Genomic DNA, 20,271 nt, shown 5'->3' with positions numbered 1-20,271 from the left:
TACAGCACTCTTAGAGCACTAGTATTATTCAGGGCTTCCACATCCTTAGTCTTGGAAGCAACTCACGTTTCCCTTCAGCTCTGGGCTTGTGTATCTGCCTTTGACTTAAGGAAGAATTTGTCAGTCTTTCTGAGCATTGCTCCATCTCCCTGGTCACTAACAAAGTAGGTAATAAAGTAATAGATTGTAGAAATGATGCTGCTTATTTCAGGTGGGTATACATCGAACTGTAGTATGTAGCTGTGACTTTCCGTCTACTCCTAGAGGAAGTTGACATGTCTGTTATGACCTATTGTAAGAGAGACTTTGAGGGCTTCAAGAAAGGAGAGTTACTTTTGGCTGGGCTCTTAGAAGATTTCATGGAGGAAGTGGCATTTGAGATGAGACTTAAACAATGGCAACATTTTATGAGGAATTGCTGGGGGAAGGGCATAGGGGATGGAGAGAAGGACCAATGCATTGGGAACAGGAACAGGGAGTTGTGTTCGGAGGAGAGTGACAGTATGGTTGGATTCAGTAATATTTCTAAACCCCAGCTGCACATTAGAATTACTTGGGGGAATTTTTCTTCAAATATAGATGTGCTGAGCCCCACCTCAGATCAAATAAATTGGAATGTTTTGTAGAGGAGCTCAAACCTCAGTGTTTTTTTATAAAGTTCCCAAGATTATCCTAAGGTGCATATAGAGTTGAGAAACTCTGAGCTATGCAGAGCATACAGGCAGTCCTTGGAGATGTGCCTGAAGAGTAGGTGAGTTAGGACCAATTTCTTTTTTTTAATGTTTTTTAAAAGCATATAGCTTATTACTTTTCCCATCATAATAGTATGTAATAAAATATGACATATTTTATATGTAGAAAGTATAAAATAAATCTCTAAAATTTTGTTTGGGACGAATAAAAATATCTTATTAAAGATGTACCCTGTGCCAGGTACTCTGCCAGGTGGTTTGTTTTGAGAATATTGCAAAAGCATTGACATCATGAGAGAAGTTCTGGGAAGTCAGAAATCTACAGTTTTGAGAACTTACTGCTTTGGTGAGGTAATGAGAACACACACACATACATTTAAAGGCTGTGGGTTTGGAAGAATGAGAATATTTTAAAAGGGGGAGGCATGTGGATTTTGAAGTCAGTTGTGAATTCAGATCACAGCTTTGCCACTTACTAGCTGTTGTAGACTAGTTATGCATCCCCCTTGAGCCTCATGTTCTCAACCTTAAACCCACAGGTTTGCTCTGAGATTTGAGTGAAGCATCTGTAGAGTACCTGGTGAGGTACCTCACCTAGCAGGAAAAAGATAATTTTTATAGAGTGTACATATTTATTAAATTGAGTAAACCTCATTCCTGAATTTACACCAAATTTTGTTCTTCTAGTAGGACGCACGTGCAGTAATAGGTAGGTAGAAGCTGACACTGCAGAGTCATGCATCCTGCCCTGAGTTGGGCAAATTGAGACTGTATGTGCCACAAATTCATCAGGTGCTTTCACTCAGGATCTACAATTGAAAGAAAAAAGAAAAGGTGGACTCGTCCTTCAGTACTTTGCAGGGACACAGCCTTGAACAAAAGCAGCAGATAAATGTATTTATGCATGCTTTCTTTGACTACGCTACTCATAAATCTCCTCCTGACTCTCAGTTTTCTGTGTCTATAATGATCTTACAGAACTTTCGTGATACTTCTCAGGTCAGTTTCAAGCTACTTTGAAGGCTCATCTTAAAAATATCTAGTTTCACTACATCCTTCAGTCCGTGAAAAGAGTATCCCTTCTTATTGTATAAAACTAGAGAATGTTTCCAGAATGAACAAAGATAAGGGGAGGAAGACTTAGGAGATAGATCTTCAAGGGCACCAGAAGACTAGGATGTTTACTCTGTTATCTGAGCCAGTTATTAATCAACTCATAAGATTTGAGGCAGTAGCATAGTTTTTAGATTACCAGTTCCTCTTGATTCAAAGTCATTAAGACCTTTTGTGAAACAGCATCTGAAAATTTGATTCACGTATGTGTTCTAAGCAAAATATGTTCCGACCTCTTGGGCCACTAGGAAGATAGTCTATCATGCTATCTGGAATCTTCCTGAGACAAAATAGCCTTTATTTTCACACCTTGAGTCATGAAGTGCATTTGTTCTTATTTCATTGAAAGAATTAAGAATTCAGCTTGGTAATATTGAAAGTAACAAATTGAGACCTCATCCCAGAACTGAGGGTAAATAGAATCATATGAGATGACGCCACCTATTGGACAAAATGGTGTACTCCTACTCCTTTTACCCATTATTAATGAATGAAGTAAAGTAGCAGCAGCTTCACTAAGACATAGTGAAAGTCAGCTGGAGAAAAAATATTTCAGATGATTACTTGATCATCACAGATGGAAAAAAAAAGAAATTAGAAAACTTATTTTATCTGTTATAGGGCAACCACTAAGGGAATTTCTTATTGCATTTTGTGTTTTAAAAATGTAGTAATTCCTGAAAGAGCAGATCTACATTCACTACTTATCAAAGTATTTCACAAATATTTGTCGATTTGATTGTGTCTGCACAGAATGTCAAGATTTTTTTTTTTGGCTGCGCTGTGCAGCTTTTGGGATCTTAGTTACCCAACCAGGGATCAAACCTGTGCCACCTGCAGTGGAAGCACGGCATCCTAACCACCAGACCACCAGGGAGTTCCCAGAATGTGAAGATATTTAACTAACTATCTGGAATTTAGATGGGGGAAATGAATGACCTTATATAGAGTAGTATAGAAAAAACTAGTTTCTGAGAATAAATATGCTCATTACAAGTTGGAAATCAAAAGACTTGAGTATTAGCTGACTATTATTAGGTTTTAATTAATTAGTTCCTATCCTACGTTGTTTTGATTTGTGTTTGGTTTATTTTACAAATCAAGTAGTTTTTCTATGCCTCAGTTTCTTCACTTGCAAAATGAAGGTATGTTAATACTCAGAAAAGTTTTACTAGATGCATGATTATGTGCTCAGCACATTGATAGATATACACTGGAAACACATAGTCCCTGATATCAGAGAACACACTCTTAAGAGGAAATACGGAAAGAAATCATGTTACTATGAGGCAATATGAGCAATATACCCCAGCACATAGAAGTATCAAGGAATGGTAGCCAGCTGAGCCCCAGAAGCAAGTGGAGTTGTAGTCAAGGAGAGCTTCCTGAAGAAGGCAAACCCTCAAGTAAAGCTTAAAGGATGAGTGAGAAATAAGGAGGGTGGAGGCTGAGAGGGCACCTCAAGCCGAGACTACCAATGGATTTGTAAGGTGATATTATATATAGGTGGGGCATTTGACAAAGCCAGGGCTCTTGGGGCTCTTAAGGGAATCTGAATCCTACTAAGTGTACAGAGCAGGATCCCAGAGGGACTCTAATCTTGCAAAGTGGGGCAGTAGGAGAAGCCCCAGAAGTGTCCCAGCAGACCTGCCATGGGCCATCTGGAAACTTGGTTTCCCTTTTTTTTTTTTTTAATTTATTTATCTTATTTATTTATTTTTGGCTGCGTTGGGTCTTCGCTGTTGCGCGCGGGCTTTCTCTAGTTGCGGCGAGCGGGGGCTACTCTTCTTTGCGGTGCACAGGCTTCTCATTGCAGTGGCTTCTCTTGTTGTGGAACACAGGCTCTGGCGTGTGGGCTTCAGTAGTTGTGGCACACAGGCTCAGTAGTTGTGGCTTGCGGACTCTAGAGCACAGGCTCAGTAGTTGTAGCGCACGGGCTTAGTTGCTCCGCAGCATGTGGGATCTTCCCGGACCAGGGCTCGAACCCGTGTCCCCTGCATTGGCAAGTGGATTCTTAACCACTGCACCACCAGGGAAGCCCTTGGTTTCCCTTTTGCTGGTTGACAGCTGACGTTTTAGTTCCAGCCTTCCAGGGAGCAAATACATTGCTTGGGTTTAATGTCGGGCTGGCATGACCTCTTCAATGGAGTACAGTTTTACTATATTTATCAAGTAAATCATGAAGAATACCATATGGACTCATTAAACTTGAGACCAATGAAGTGGTTAGTGCTGCCGAGTCACCTTCTAACCCAGAGGTGCTGTGAACGGAACACTGACTTCCAGAAATAAAATTCCAGAATCTTTTGTGGTTCTATCTATATTTTAATAATTAACATCTGCCTTTGACTTCAAAGTTTTGTTTTTGCCTTGGTGGTGGTTGTAGGTTTCTGTTTTTGTTTGTTTTGTTTTGTTTGGTGGCCCACAGTAAAAATTACTATGACAAAATCATTACTTTTTAAAAGTAAGTATTTGAATTGCAAGAAAATGGTTTATTTTTATATTTATTATAATTCCTTACCTGTTTGTTTCTGGCTTCAAAAGAACCAGTTTTCCCTTAAACTTTAAATGGCCTATAAAGACTTGGTGAAGTCCTTAAATGAATACAATTTTTGTTTTCACAGATACAGGCTAGTTCCAAAGGTTTATTTTCCTGAGCAAATTCATGATGTTATACGTGCCACAAAGTACTTCCTGCAGCCAGAAGTCTTGCACAAGTATTCAGTTGACCCAGGCAGAATCGGCGTTTCTGGTGACAGTGCTGGTGGGAATTTGGCGGCTGCCCTGGGCCAACAGGTAACAGAGAGCCCTGAGGTGCTGGTGGAAGGAGAGCATGTGATAATGTTCAGCAGACCAACAGATCGTCCACTAGGCATGGCAAAGGCCTAGCTGGGTGGGCTGGTCACTTGGGGGCCAAGTAATTCAGATGACTGCACTTGGAAAGCTCTCAGAGATCTTTTGAAGTAGGAAGAGGGGTCATTGAAAGAATTGTAATCTCTGAGTCCTTGGAAGGGCCCCGATTACAATTAAGGTGAGTAATGTGAGAGGAGGGCTAACATTTTAGAGGGCTCCCTTACTCCTCAGGGATATGCATGGAAATTAAGTATCTTCTGCTCCTTTTCCATGTTGGACTTACAAAACAAGATAATTTTGCTTAAATTCCAATTGCTAAGATTGTTTCCTTAAACTTGGAGCCAAATTAAAATATTTAAAAGTGTTTCCCAAAGGTTTTTTTTTTTTTAATATAAAAGAAAGAGTTAAATGTTTCATCCACTTTAAATGTTACAATGCAAGTTAGTCTGAGCTCTAGCTGGTTAAATTCTTTGAAAACTGTCTAGCTGTAGTAGCATCCCCAATTTTGGGCAGCTGTGTAGACTCAAAGATAAGTACATTTTCTTCCTTTTCTGGGTTAAATAATTTAAGAATAGCATCTGTCTTCTTACCTCCAAATTTCTTTTGGCATTCTCAAATAGCATCTGCCTTTTCATTTGTGGCATGTCCTGATTTCTTCTCTCTTGCTATAAATAAAGAACTTTGTTCTCCGCTTGGCATTGGTGGGTTTGCTATCCACACGTCCAAAGCGGTAAGAAGAAAGTCCTGGTACAGTGGGGAGAGCATCATGGGCTTTAAAACCGGACACAACCAGGATGGAATCCAGGCCCCCCTGTGAGAGCTGTGGGGCTTTGGCAAGTCCTCTCACCTCTCTGAGCCTCAGGAAAATGAGGCTCATGCCATCTGATTGCAGGACTGTTGCCAGGATTTAGTGATATGAAGTATATACAGTTCTTGGCACACATTAATAATACTATTAACTGATCATTTCCTCCTGCTTTTACAGAGCAGTTACATCTTCCCTCGGGATGGGGTTCTAAAGTGCAGTGTGAAACAAAATTGTATGCCTAATGTTACCTTGAAGATTGTTTAGCTGCTTGTGAAACACAGTGACCTAGTTAGCTGCCTTTTAGATGTTATACAAAAAATACATCATTTTAGTCACTAGAATCACACAATGAGGCAATATATTTGCCTTTTGGGGAGGCCAGGGGGAATGGAGTTCTGCGGGGTGGGGGGATTCATTCACATTCCATCTCAACTGTACTCTAAGGCACATGCTCATTAAGTAGAATGGAGGGTGCACTGCCAACACGATTTAAATTCTCACCCTCTCACCAGCCATGGGGACTAACGGCTCGAGAGGAGACACCCTGAGGTCCTATTAAAACACTGTGGAGTCCCATCACCTGTTCATTTAGCTTTTCCTAGCCGTCTACTCTGGAAGAGTCAGACTAGTTTTTTCTCCCTAGTAAGCCATTGCCTTTTGGGGCCTTTCAGGGAATACAAAACTAAATAAGATTCACACATTATCCATCCATAATACCCAGCCGGGTGAGTATTATGCCAAAGGATAGATACAAGTAAAGTGTTGATGGGGGTTTAAGGACCTAAGAGATCATGTACCTTTGAAGTGTTCACTCAGAACTATGAGTTGCAAACATCACACCTTTCTCAGTAAATATCCAGCAGCTTGAAGTGTGGTGGTAGTGGTGGCGATGGGGAAGTATTTATTTTTTAAACTACATTCCTTAATACCATGCCTGGTAGAAATGTAACACTTATACCCCTTTGATTGAGTCAAGGTAAAGCACTGGGCTACTTTAAAGGGTATGGTTTCTGTAAAAGAAGCCATTCAAAATGAAATAATGTGTTTGCTTTTTCTTCTCCAGTTTAATCAAGACGCCAACCTAAAAAACAAGCTCAAGGTGCAAGCTTTAATTTATCCAGTTCTTCAAGCTTTAGATTTTAACACGCCCTCTTATCAGCAAAATGTGAACACCCCCATCCTGCCCCGGTATGTCATGGTGAAGTACTGGGTGGATTACTTCAACGGCAACTATGACTTTGTCCAGGCAATGATAGTTAACAATCACACTTCACTCGATGTGGGAGAGGCTGCTGCCCTCAGGGCCCATCTAAACTGGACATCCCTCTTGCCCGCATCCATCACAAAGAACTACAAGCCTGTCATGCAGACCACCGGCAACACCAGAATCGTCCAGGAGATCCCTCAGCTGCTGGATGCCCGCTCAGCCCCACTCATCGCAGACCAGGAAGTCCTGCGGCACCTCCCAAAGACCTATATTCTAACCTGTGAGCACGATGTCCTAAGAGACGATGGAATCATGTATGCAAAGCGTTTGGAGAGTGCAGGTGTGGAGGTGACCCTTGATCACTTTGAGGATGGCTTCCACGGATGCATGATTTTCACCAGCTGGCCTACCAACTTCTCAGTGGGAATTCGGACTAGGAATAGTTACATCAAGTGGCTGGATGAAAACCTGTAAAGGAGTGAAATTTCTAAAAGGCTTGAGCCCCTCTTGATCTCCTGCACCTGCTTTGGAAAGACATTCACTCTTTAGTTGACTAATTTCCCCTCGTTACTTGAGTTATGGAATCTCTATTCCCTGCAGACTTTATGTTAATTTAATTTTAAAAAATGCTTTTGAGTAACATAAGTGCAAAAACATCTGAATCTGGTTCTCTAAGTGAGCCAGTCTCTCTGTTCTTGTTTTAACCAAATTACTACTAACACCCACAGCTGCAGAAAGCAGGGCTAGGAGCTGGAAATAGCTTTGGGTCTTGCCTCCGTCAAGAAGTTCTTTTTAGAAGAAATTCTACCAGCTGTGGATGACCTTTAATGAGTAAAAAGAAAATGTGGGCTCTTCAACTTGCTAGAGTTTACTTTGAGTTAAGAGTGGTGTTACATGTGTTCACTTCAAGGTCAGTGCTGGCTACCAAGTGCCCTCTGTTCTCTGTGGATGGATGGCTTTGTTTCCTGTGGGAATTTTGGCAGAGCTGTTCTAGCAAGGACAAGTTTCTCAAATGACTTTCCTCCTTTAGAGTGTTAATTTTATGTGATAGCTATCTCTAAGTCCAGTTGGATTATGATAATACTTGAAAGTTACTTTCTACCACTATTATTAGAAACTATGAGGTTGCATGCGCTGGATATCTGTACATCATTAAGTTTTTTGGTTATGCCATCTCCCTGCGGGAGATCTTTTGGGAGCAAATTAATTTAGATTTAGAATAAATTTTCCTTTACAGAACAAGTAAAAACAGACAAATGAACCAACCTATTGTTTTCATAATGAATACTTCTCACATAAATTACCAAGAGTGGTGTGTATATATTTGGCATAGTCAGAAAAGAAGATACATTTAATATTAAGATTATGAAAAATAGCTTTAGAGGGTCTAGTTTATTCTTGAAAACTCAACTTTTTCACTTACATGGCTTTAAAATGGGGCTATTTTGGTATATATAATGTACTGTATTGTTTATTTTTTTAAGTTATTTAATGTTAATATATATAGCTAGACAAGATTTTTCAGAATAAAGTCAGTAATGAATATTAAAAATAATGATTTTTTAAAAAACTACCTTAGGGTTTAAAAAAAACAACTTTAGAATTATATCCACATGTAATTTTATGGAAAGAGGTAAAATAGCTATTAATATTACTATATATAAGGCCTAAATATTTTGATGTTTATATGCATATACAAATCACAATAATTAGAAACTGACTACACCTAGTAGAGTCATCTAAGTTTATAGTTCAATAGCTTAGACAAGACACACATTGGTCATTTCTGCTCTCTGTGGTCGGAGGAACTACTTCATACTCTTCTGGGTGACACCCTTCATTATCGCCTTCCAGGTAGGTCTAAAGTTACAATAGACTAGGCTTAATTTCATGTGAAGCCTTCACTGCCTGTGGGACATCTTTGGCATAGAAAGAAACTCCCAATTCTGACTTGACTTGTGTACCTTCGCCCTCCCTCCTGCCACTCTTCCTACTGCTGCAATCTGTGCTACTTTCAGAGACTGCAGAGAGCGGCCACACAGCCAAGTCATGATCCAATAAATTTATCAGTGGAAAGAAAGTAGAGCCTTTTCACTCATTTGAAAGATGGGTATTTCCTACTTAGGAGGATGAAATAACAAGTGAAAATCTGCATGTTTATTTTTCATTTATTATTTAAGTCAGGAGCATTTTATGTACAAGACAGAAGTAAATGCAACAGTGAGTATCTGTCTGTGTGCCTGTGTATGTATAAAAATTATCATACAAATTAACATGCTAATGGACTCAGGCACGTCACTTACTGTCTCCGGGCCTGTTTTCCCTCTCCTCTAAAGTCAGAGAATTGAATTACTTAATCTATGAGGTGTCTTCCAACTATAAATTCCACCCATTTTGTCAGACTGGAAAACTGTATTGGCCTCTTCTTCAACAGTGTTTTTTTGTGTGTGTGTGTTTGTTTTTGTAGGTCATTATTCCATATACACAGACAGGTACATGATCAATTTTTTCCCCTAAAAACATGGGATTTTAGTTCTTACTCTATGACAGCTACCCTCCTCATTTAATACTATTCTTTTTGATGCCATTTGAAGGAACCAATGTTTTGACCTTATTTTGAGGTTACCCACCTCTAGGAAAGCAAAGAAAATATAATACATGCACAGAATTCCTTAAAATGACATTCCCCCCCCCCCCAAGAATTGTGAGCCAAATCTTGTACTAACTACAGACAATGAATGATTCTAGGTCTCCAAAGGGCTCTCTCAGGTGAAAAGAGGGAGTGAAAGAAAAAAGGGGTCAAGCACTGTTTCTGATGAAGCATCTAAGTTTCATTAAAGCTTTTATTGGGAATTCCTTGGTGGCCCAGTGTTTAGGACCCAGCGTTTTCACTGCCGTGGCCTGGGTTCTATCCCTGGTCAGGGAACTAAGATCCCACATGCCACGCAGCATGGCCAAAAATAAATAAATTAATAAATAAACAAAGCTTTTATATATAAAAGAAAGTGACTTGTACTATATCCCACCTCAGACCTTTCTTGAAGGTCTTCCTTGAAATTTTCCTTGGTATAATGATTGGGAATCATGATACACAAAAACCACTAGATACAAGAGAGGCTAAACCAACCAAAAATCTGAGTGCTAAGAATTCCTTTGGGAAGCATACAGAGTTTATATTGAAGATATTTTGGCTTGGAATCAGTTTATTTTGTTTTAATTTTTGTTCTTATAAAAAATGTTTATGCTCTGCAGATTGATTTTTTTTAAGTGTTATGGCTTTGTTTTGTTTTCCTATTTTAAGAAAAAATGGATAGTCTTTTTATAATATCGTTGTTGTTTGTGAAATGTGACCATAAATATATGATGAAAAAATCTTGAAGTGCTACAAAATATAGTGAAGTATAAATTAGTTACTGTTTTATCATTGGTTTGTGAAGAAGTTAAGACTGTTGTATATCTTGGTGAATACAATATTTTATGCATGACCTTTTCACCTTTGACTTTTTGCTTATTTCTCACTGCAAAGGGCAAGGCAGATTTTATGAAGGATTTTGGTAGCCAGTCTATTTTGTAAGATGAAAATCCACTGTGGAGGTAGGAAAGTATAAATCTGTTTTGATTCATGTTTGTAAATAAAATGTCTCCATCTGGAAATGTGCCTCTTTCACTTCCCCTCATCTCATTTTCTGGTTCCCACCTCTCTTTTTCTTGGTATTCTAGATCCCTAGCCACAATTCAGCCCAAATCTTCTGCCCCCTGCAGTCCTCCAGCTGCCTTTCAATTACTGAGAGGGACTCAGTGGCCTCTCTGATGACATCCATTTCATGTCTGGATACAGTATGTGCTGCTCGTACTGGAAACCCGCCTTGGACTGGCTAGAATATTCATAAAAGCTAGGCAGGCCATGAGACAATTTGGGGACGTTCCATACACATATTAGGAAAGGTTGATCACAGTGCAAATGAATTTGGATTTGACTAGTTCGGGCAAAGAAGTATTGATACCACTGAAGGCAAGTTTTCACATTGACTCTGTCATTACAAGCAAAGCTAATAATTTCACGCTTGAGTTCATTATACTTAGTTCACTTCAATATCATAGGAATTTGCAAAACTTGTTTTTTCAAAGTAAATTGTTTGTGTTGGTTCTAAATGGTCACATATGTGTGGGTAAATTAGATTTTCCTATTCAATTAGAGTTATTTTCATCTTCTCCAACAAAACCTCTGGTGCGTGGCTATATTTTGCTGAAGGGATCCACTAATGGTTGCAACAATTCTCCTTTAGGGCATTTAAAATGTACTCTATGTGTTTTAATATTGTTTTTTCTTGTGATTTTCATTCTTGTTTAATCCCCCATTTAAAAAAATAAATAACATCTCATATTTTCCAATGGATCCCCTATTTAAACATCTAGAAGATACTGATATCAGCACCACATTCCCCAAATTTCAGAGATTGAAAATGTAAATGTGATTTCCAGTAGGCATACATGTATTGTTCAGCCCTGTCACTCAGCATTTTGTGTCATTAGAGAGACTGGTGACATTTTGTGTCTTGTTAGAAATGTCCCTCCTGGATTTTCCCACCACTGGTATTTCAGATTGAGAGCTCCATCTTCTCACATAGGCTGCCTACCAGACTAGCTATTTGTTACTGTTTTTCTGTCATAAGTGTAGAGTAGAGTTTTCCAGCTGCTACTTGACATGTGGCGTTGTAGTAGGTGGGCTGTAGAGGCAGATACGAGAATCCAGATGGCTCCTGTTAAGCCATACATTAAAGAGTTTTGCAAACACGTAAAACAATGCCACACTTCTCACTCGTTTGTGTTTGGAAAATTTAGTGATTTTTTTTCCCCCATAGAATATAGCTTAAGGTAACATGTAATTAAGTATATGAATAACTATGTTTACAATTTCTCAGTTTTAATTCCTAATACAGTAAACATCAATAAAGTTCATATGAGCAGAAGCTATTTGGGGTCCTCAATAATTTTTAAGAATGTAAGGTCCTGAGACCAAAATAGTCAAGAAGTGCTGTTGTACAGCATCATCTATGGTAAGCCCTGTATTCTGTGCCAGGCTATATAGCCAGCCAACGCTGACCTTATCACCATGGAGAGACACATGCCATATTTCTCTTACCTAATACTCTTCCCTCCACCCAGAAGCCCTTTCTTTGCCTTTCCTTGTCTTCCTTTGCCAGCCTGCTCCAGGAAGCCGTTCCTAACTCCTCCCTCCTCAGGATATTTAGGTGTCCCTCCTCTGGTCCTACATTGCACTCAACACATGGCACGTAATTGGCTATTAGTGGGTCCGACTCCCTCACAAGACGGTGGGATCCTTGATGTGGGGTCATGTCAGCATCACCTTTGTGACCCCAGTGCCTGACACAGTGCCTCTCACAGAATAATCACTCAGTAAGTCTTTGCTGAACAAATGTTCTTATGTTGTTGCAATTAAAGCATAGTGTTCTTTCTTTTCAATGGCATGTAAAACTATGCCTGGTGCTATTATATATATTTGCTTATTTATATTCTTAAGACACAAATCTCTGTTTGTTTTGATTTTTTTCCCCCTGCAGGTGTTTTCTTTCTACTCATGCATTAAAGACTTATTTGGTCAACAAATCAAATCCTGGAGCCCACAGAGTACTTTTAAAATTCAAGGCAACTGCCAGCAGAGGGCACTCTTGAAAGTAGATGACATTAGCCATCCTCCACGCTGCTGCTTATGTTTCACCTGGTGTTTAAAAAGAAAAGATTTCCCAACAGCTTATAAAAGGTAAATAAAAAGGCATGCTATATTTAATCACAGAATAAATTAAACTGAGTATTTTTTTTAAAATAGACTTTAAAATCCTCATAAGTACCTAGAGAAAAAGACTGCATTTTCAAAACAAAGAAAAACAAAACTAAAAAGCACTCACATTGATTCTTTGTTAAAGCATGACTCACCTCTCTGCCCACCAAAGTGTTTTGTCTTTTTTTTTACATGTTTTTATTCAAGGTAGGTATTTGCCATCCATTTGGAAAAAGGCTGACAGAAAAATGGTGTTCTACATTTTTGAAGGACCATTTAGTACAGAGGGAAATATAGGACCTTCATCTTTTGTTGTGCCCGCTGGCCAAACCTGGCACCCAGCACCAGATGAATCCTTAGTTGGGAAGAAACTACCTTTGAAAACAATAAGTAAGGCAGAGCTAGATGGCCTTCAAAAGCTAAAGCACATTTTCAATTCAAACATCATTCAGCAGTGACATTTTCAGTATTGCCATACTTTTTTTTTTTAATTTTCAAATTTTATTTATTTTTTTATACAGCAGGTTCTTATTAGTTATCCATTTTATACATATTAGTGTATATATGTCAATCCCGGTCTAGTATTGCCATATTTTTAAAAACAGATGTAATATGTTCCATGGTTAAGGGAAAAAAACCTTGCCATTCAGCTCACGTGGAACAGAGGAAATGGCATGAACTAGAATTTAGGAAACCACAATTCCAGTTCCAGCTCTGCCAGAAATTTCTCAGTGAATTTAGGTAAGTCTTTATTGGTACCTTGGTTTCCCCATTTTTAATTTATATTTATCCAGGCTTATTTTTTTAACCTCTTTATTGGAGTATAATTGCTTTACAATGTTGTGTTAGTGTCTGCTGTATAACAAAGTGAATCAGCTATACATATACATATATCCCCATATCCCCTCCCTCTTGCATCTCCCTCCCTCCCACCCTCCCTATCCCACCCCTCTAGGTGGTCACAAAGCACCGAGCTGATCTCCCTGTGCTATGCGGTTGCTTCCCACTAGCTATCTATTTTACATTTGGTATCTAAACTTTCTTACTCCATGAAAATACTTGAAGCAGCTTATAATGTAAAAATACAATGAAATAGAGATATAGAAATGGGAGCTTATAGCCAAGGAAAAGAACAAAAATATGCCAAATAGAAAACTCAGTTGTGGTTAACTTCTGGTTTGGCTCTGAGTCCCCTGGCAGTTGAGGAAAAAAGTAAAAAACATGATTAGTGATTTGGCATTTCTGTCAGTGTTTCTGAGGCATTCTACTTTCTTAGGGTTGGCGGTCTTTCCCTAAGAATTCTGAATTCTAAAAGAAAATCCCTCCATGTGACTTAATGGAAAATCTCCTCAATTATTTTAAAACAAATACAATAGGAACTCTTACATAGCTATTATTTATTTAGTCAATTTCAATGAAACCTGAGGACATGATTTTAAACCTCAGTGTATCCATGTGTTCACTCAACGAAAGTTAATAGTGCTTACCTTGCTGCCTGCCTCAAAGGACTATTTAAAAAATAAAGCTAAAGAAGGACATTTTTTTTTTAAGTTATGAGTTTGTTAACCTGAGACAAATAAGCTGCCAGATATTTCTCCAGCAATGATGGGTTTATTCGGGATCAGCAGAGAATTGCAATTCAGGGTCTGCGGCTATGGTGATCCACGTGCAAGTCCCAGTATGGCAGGGAAAGGAGAATACTTTTACAGAGAGGAAAAGGAAACTTGGGAGGACTATTTAGTAAACAAAGAGTCCAGTGGCTTTTCATTGGTTGAGTCCTTGTGGGGAAGAAAAGGAGGCTGTCTTCTTTTTGGGCTCTACTATCGCCACAGGGCACAAGAGCGCCCCCTTCTGGTCTCCCAACTCTATTTGATTGAGGTTTCTGTTCATTTTTTACAAGTTAAATGTTAGATATTATTAAATGTATCCCTCTAGGTATAGTAATAATAAGATGATCAGCTTTCTGTTCTTTTATTGATGCCAAGAGGGAAAAAATCAGGGAGCATTATAGGTAAGGTATGTAGGAAAATGATTAAAGGTTATACAAGACACTTAACTGGTTACCTCTGGGGAGTGAAGATAACGATCCTAGGGGAAGATCTTTTTCTCTACCTTGCTTCCCTCTGAAATTTTTGAATTTTTTATAATGACTATGCATTATTTAATATTTAAAAAGCATAAGAGAAAAGGCAATCTACTCATAAATAATATCTATACAATCTAGGGCATGCAAAGTAATGCCAAATATCTATTTTTATTTCCTTTTGGTGGTGATTTAGTTCATCTCTTTGCAAGTCATCTCTTGCAAGAAACAGATACTCATTCAAGCTAGCTTAAGTAAAAAAGGGAGGTTTATTATAAGGATACAACCAGAAATCTTCTGTACATCCAAGATAAAAAATGAAAGAAAGCCTGCTCTCACGGAGCTTGGTACAGAAAATTCAAGGAGCCAGTCTTCTTCCTCTGTCTCTCAGTGTATCTAATTTCTGCTTCTTTCTTCTTATCTTTCTAAATAACTAACTTTTCTCAGCAGATAGGCTTTCTTGGCTTGCTTTATGAATCCATCATAACTTTGTATGATCAAAAGTGACCATCAATTCTGGATAGGGTTAAAGCACCCACTACTGACTTTCTAAAATATTTGTGCCTCTTAAGCCAGCACTTGTCAAATGTTAATCTGCATTGGAAACACCTGAGGATCTTGTTACACCACAGATCCTAATTCAGTAGGTCTGTGTGGGTCCTGAGAACCCTAGGTGATCCCCTGATGCTGCTGGTAGGCAGACCACACTTTGAGCAGCAAGGCCTACTAAAAATAGCAAGTACACATTTCTGAGAGAAGGAATCTGATTGGTGGCTAACCAGCCAATGCTTTGGGTTGGATGCAATCATCTGGCCTGGGGTAACTATATGACATGACTGTTTAGCATGAGCTATGGATGGAAGTAGAGTCTTGGAGAAAGTGGGGAGGCACCTCAAAACATAGACATTTTACTCTTGTCTGCATCTAAAGTTGCCACAAACATGACCCAGCTACATACAATAGAAAAACTCTCTCTCCCTGTTCCCAGTAAGTAATAATCTAAATAAAGTCAGGTCCAAAGGTAACTCTGGTTTCCTCAGAGCTCACAACTTCATGATGAACATTCTTCCTTCAGGTTTGTTGCTGTCAGTTCCAGCTGTGGTTTCTCACCGTTTTGAGCTGATGGCATGATCAGTGGTTCCCAAACTTGAGATTCTGATTCAGTGAATCCGGTGTGGGACCTTGGCATTGGGATTTTGAACAAGCTTCACGGGTCATTCTGATGCATCATGGCACTCCAGTCTGAGACCACTAAACTGAAAAAAAAAAAGTCCTTTCCAGTGGAGTGGAGGGTGGGGCAGTAGAGGATAGTGTCCCTAACATTAAAATGCATGGGTAACCATATGTTACATCAGTGGTTTTCAAACTTTAGCATGTATTAGAATCCTTTGGAAGGCTTGTTAAAACACAGACTGTTGCACAGATTGCTGGCTCCCAAATTTCTGATTCAGTAGGTCTGGGACTAAGCCCCATAATTTATATTTTTACCAGGTCCCAGGTGACACTGTTACTGCTGAGGCTGCACACATTGTGAGGGCCTCTGTGTTATATGATACCACTACTGATGATCACCTACCTCACAATCCTATGAGTATAGGATTGGTGGAAAGTGTGCATGTAAAAATTTACGGAATAGCTTAGAGCTATAAAAATGTCCCTTAGTTGTCAGTGAATAAGAGAGGAATGGATAGAAGATGGTTTCCATTCAGCTACTGGCTAATTTTTAAGGACCTAAGATAGAAAGGCCAAACTCACAGATGCGTTATATTCTCTCTGCACACGAGGTGTATCAGTCAGAGTCCTGGCACATGAGAGATAGCACACTTAGATTGGTTCATTGGAGAAGCATTTAACAAAGTGACTCTATGCAAAGATGTGGGTAGGATTTAAGGAAACCAACAAGAGACAGGGCAGTCCTCTGGGGCTGGTAGCAACAGGGAGCTGTTATCTAGCCCTAGTAACACAAAGGAAGGAAGTAATCCCCCATTCTAAGAGAGGCTGTGTGAAGAAAGCCTGGCATCCACTGTGTCTTTTGGTGGACCATCAGAGAAGGAACCAGGGGAATAAATTCCCAAAACGTCATTCTTCTTCTGCCCTCCGTTCTCCTGCCTGTGCCTTCCCTGTTCTAAACTGGAAGTGAGGGAGCCCATTCACGCAGCCCATATCAGTCAGACTCTGTGGGCCCCCAGCAGGATAGAGAAGAGTAGAGAATGGATCTGCAAATAGAAGACATCCAACACACAGGTTCTGTAGGCTGAACCCCACATCTAGTGCTTTTGTAGCCCAGGGTTTAGCAGCAGAGATAAAAAGGAGAGGTAGATGTTCTCCATGTCAGTTTCACACAGGCAGATTTTAGCTCTTCATGCTCTCTGAAGTAATTATACTTAAAAAAATAGTAGAAGTGATATTTAATTTAGGATGGCACTTAGCAGAAGTAATAGGTGTAGCTGTATTATGACATCTAGCCCTAGTGGTTACCCTGGCTCAAAATTTGTAAGCACAGTAACTAACAAAAAATACACTACTAGCCTTTCCTTTTAAGTATGAGTTTTAGGATCAAATGATTTTTCCTGCCTACTTCAGAGAAATAGCTTTGGCTTATAGTAGGCAACAAAAGGACCTCATAAACTGTAATTCCAGCATTTATAGGGATGAAGACTTCACTTAAACTGTCAGTTTACTGGTCAGTCAAGAAAGAGAATTGTGCTTCTCTTCTATGGCCAATGAGGACCGTTCAGGCACAGAAGGGACACAAAGATGGTACATACAGCAAAATATTGGGTCTCAAAATACCCTCTTCTCCCGTGGTCTTTCATTGATTCATTCATTCATTTAATAACTGCTGTTGCATCCCTCCTAAATGCCTGGCCCAGTTCCAATCTCTAGGGATCACTGGTAAACAAAGCACTCTCCAGGCTTTCGAGGAACTTGCAATCCTGTGATGGAAATGCAAAAGTTAATGATATTCATCTAATTATGAAAATAACTAAACATGTTCATAATAATCCATGGTTTACCAAAGCATTTTTTTTACAGATGTTATCTTACTTAATCCTCATTCAACTTGGGAAGTAATTTTAATTGTCCTGATTTTACAGGTAAATAACTGAGACTCCGAAAAGATGGGTACTGACCAGTGATTGGCGGAGATGGAACTGAATCCCAAGTCGTAGGACATACACCTCTGTGCTGGGCATTGCTCTGTAATTGCCATCTTTGTTTAAAAGCCAAATACACAGGAAGGGTAAAGTATCAAGACAATTCCAAAATATAAGTCAACTTTAAGCGTGACAGGAATAGAACACCTTGAGAGAACACAGAAAAGAAAGTAAGTACGTAATGAAAGTTGACCTGGAAAAGAGGAAAACAGCATAAAAATAAAAGATGAAGGTCACCAACAGGCAGCAGTCTCTGCGTTATAACTTCACTCAGCTCTGGCCCTGTTACCTACACAGTCTCCATGACTGCTGCCCCCAAGATTCATTTCCAGGCTTGAGTCTATAACCAGGTCAATTATAATTAAGCTGAATTATTTGTCTAGCTTTGCTGAGAGGGAGTGGGATACCAGGTTAATGTGATAAACAATGTTCTATCTGTCCTTGTGGTCAGCATTTGTTCTTTTCCTTGGGGCCATAATGAATTTGTGCCCCAAACAGCACATGAAGTTCTATGTAGCCAATTAAAATGCTCTGTAAGTAGTCCCAACAGCATGTTTTGTTTTGTTTTTTTTCCAGTTTCCAAATTGGCATGGCCTAAAAGGGAAAGAGTTTTGAAAACAAGTGGGAACACTTTGTTGTCTGTCAATGGAGACGTGCCCTATTTCTTCCTTGGCTTACCTTGCCAAGTTTGGTACATCAGACACCCAGTGAAGATTCAGGTTGTATCAAAATCAAAGCACATGATAGAGGAACATGGAACATACTAAGTATTAACATCATGGTCTGGTTTGATTTTCAAGACTTTACTAAAAGTTGTGGATACACTTTGGTGATTTTAAAAGAACACTGAACATACCTTAAAAAATACTACGTTCAAGCTACTCTGATTCATCTTCCATCTACAAACTATTTTCTATTTTACCTAAAGTACCAAGTGCAGAATAATTATTTTTTGGAACAATGCTCTATAAATCCTGAGGGAAACACTAATAATAATAGATACGATGTACTGAATGCTTACGTATGTGCTAAGCACATCACAATATTTTTCCCTAACAATCTGCAGTATCTTGTGCTTTGGGGAGGAGGAAATTGAGAGGTTAATTAGCTTATCCAAGATCACATAGCTACAAAGTGGCTGAGATTAGGGATTTGAATCCAGATCAACTTAACTCTAAATCTGTGCTCTTTCATCACATCACTCTACCCCAAGGAGGCGAGTTTTCTGATCCCAAGCTCCGACTTTAAAGTCTTAAGAGCTGCATTGATTGTTTCGGGCAGTGGGGGAGATCCTGTTAGAACAACTCATGATGGTTAATTTTATGTGTCAACTTGACTGGGCCATGAGGTGCCCAGATATTTGGTCCAACATTACTCTGAGTGTGTTTGTGCGGGTGTTCTTGGATGATATTAACATTTGAATTGGTAGACTGAGTAAAGAAGATTGCCCTCCCTAATGTGGGTGGGCCTCATCTAAACAATTGAAGGCCTGAATAGAACCAAAAGGCTGACTGTCTGTGAATAAAAAGGAACTTCCATCTGCCTGACTGTCTTTGAGCTGGGACATTGGTCTTCTCTGCTTTTGAACTTGGACTTGGACTGGAACTTACTCCATTGGCTTTCCTGGTTCTCAGGCCTTTGAAATTGAACTAGAACTATACCACCAGCTCTCCTGGGTCTCAGCTTGCAGACTGCATATCTTGGGAGACCTCAGCATCCGTAATGACATGAGCCCATTCCTTATTATAAATATCTGAATGAATATATATATATATATATATATATATTCAGTTGACCCTTGAACAACACGAATTTGGACTGTGCAGGTCCACTTATAAGATACGTGGATTTTTTTCAATAAATATAGTGCCTGTATTTTCATTTTACAGATCTTTATGTTAACAAAGTGTGGAGGAAAATTTGTGTTCGATTAGAGAGCACAATATGTGGAATCAACAGAACTAAGGTTTGAGTCCTGATTTTATTCAAACTGTTTCAGCCTCCTGTCCTTGGGTGTCACTGATCAATTCCTCGTTTTTGAGGAAGAGATAGCAGTACACAGATTTTTGATTGGGGGGGGCGGGGGTTGGCACTCCTAACTGCCCCGCATTGTTCAAGGGTCAGCTGCGTATATATGTTTGTGTGTGTGTGTGTGTGTGTGTGTGTGCGTGCATATATGCATATGTATCTCCTATCTCCTATTGGTTTTGTTTCTCTGGAGGACTCACAACTCTTCTCATCATGTATTCTGAGGTCAGCCAGTTGGCCAACTGTTATTTAAGTTTCATTTGGTCCATCTCCAAGCCTCTGACGCATTCATCTCTGGTAATATTCTGGAAATTCCCACTACACTTCCCTGATGGCAAAATTCACACCCACTTACCCTTGATGTTACTGAGATTTTCAGGAGATAAAAGTGACTCACCGTCCAAAAAGAACTAAAACCTTCTATCTTTTAAATTAAATTTTTAAACATAAAATTTATTTTTTAAAAAGTCAAGTTCTTTGGTTCAAAGTAGAAATTTATTTTATATTGAAGTTTGCATATTTAGTTCAA

The 20,271-nt window shown here is 39.2% G+C and overlaps 1 protein-coding gene and 1 long non-coding RNA gene across 2 annotated transcripts in view; both read left to right on the top strand.

The window, feature by feature from the left end:
• Positions 1-10,327, top strand: part of NCEH1 (neutral cholesterol ester hydrolase 1) — a 65,518-nt gene extending 55,191 nt beyond the window's left edge. Inside the window, exons 4-5 of the mRNA XM_082459020.1 lie at positions 4,430-4,601; positions 6,530-10,327. Coding sequence (XP_082315146.1) covers positions 4,430-4,601; positions 6,530-7,147 — 790 coding nt within the window. The 3' untranslated portion in view covers positions 7,148-10,327. The remainder of the gene's footprint in view (positions 1-4,429; positions 4,602-6,529) is intronic.
• LOC309659389 overlaps positions 1-20,271 on the top strand; it is a 538,108-nt gene that overhangs the window by 481,483 nt on the left and 36,354 nt on the right. The window lies entirely within an intron of this gene.

This window comes from Balaenoptera physalus (assembly GCF_965194825.1).
Source record: "Balaenoptera physalus genome assembly, chromosome: 4".
NCBI classification, from domain to species: Eukaryota; Metazoa; Chordata; class Mammalia; order Artiodactyla; family Balaenopteridae; genus Balaenoptera; species Balaenoptera physalus.
This window is presented reverse-complemented; position numbering and strand designations above follow the sequence as displayed.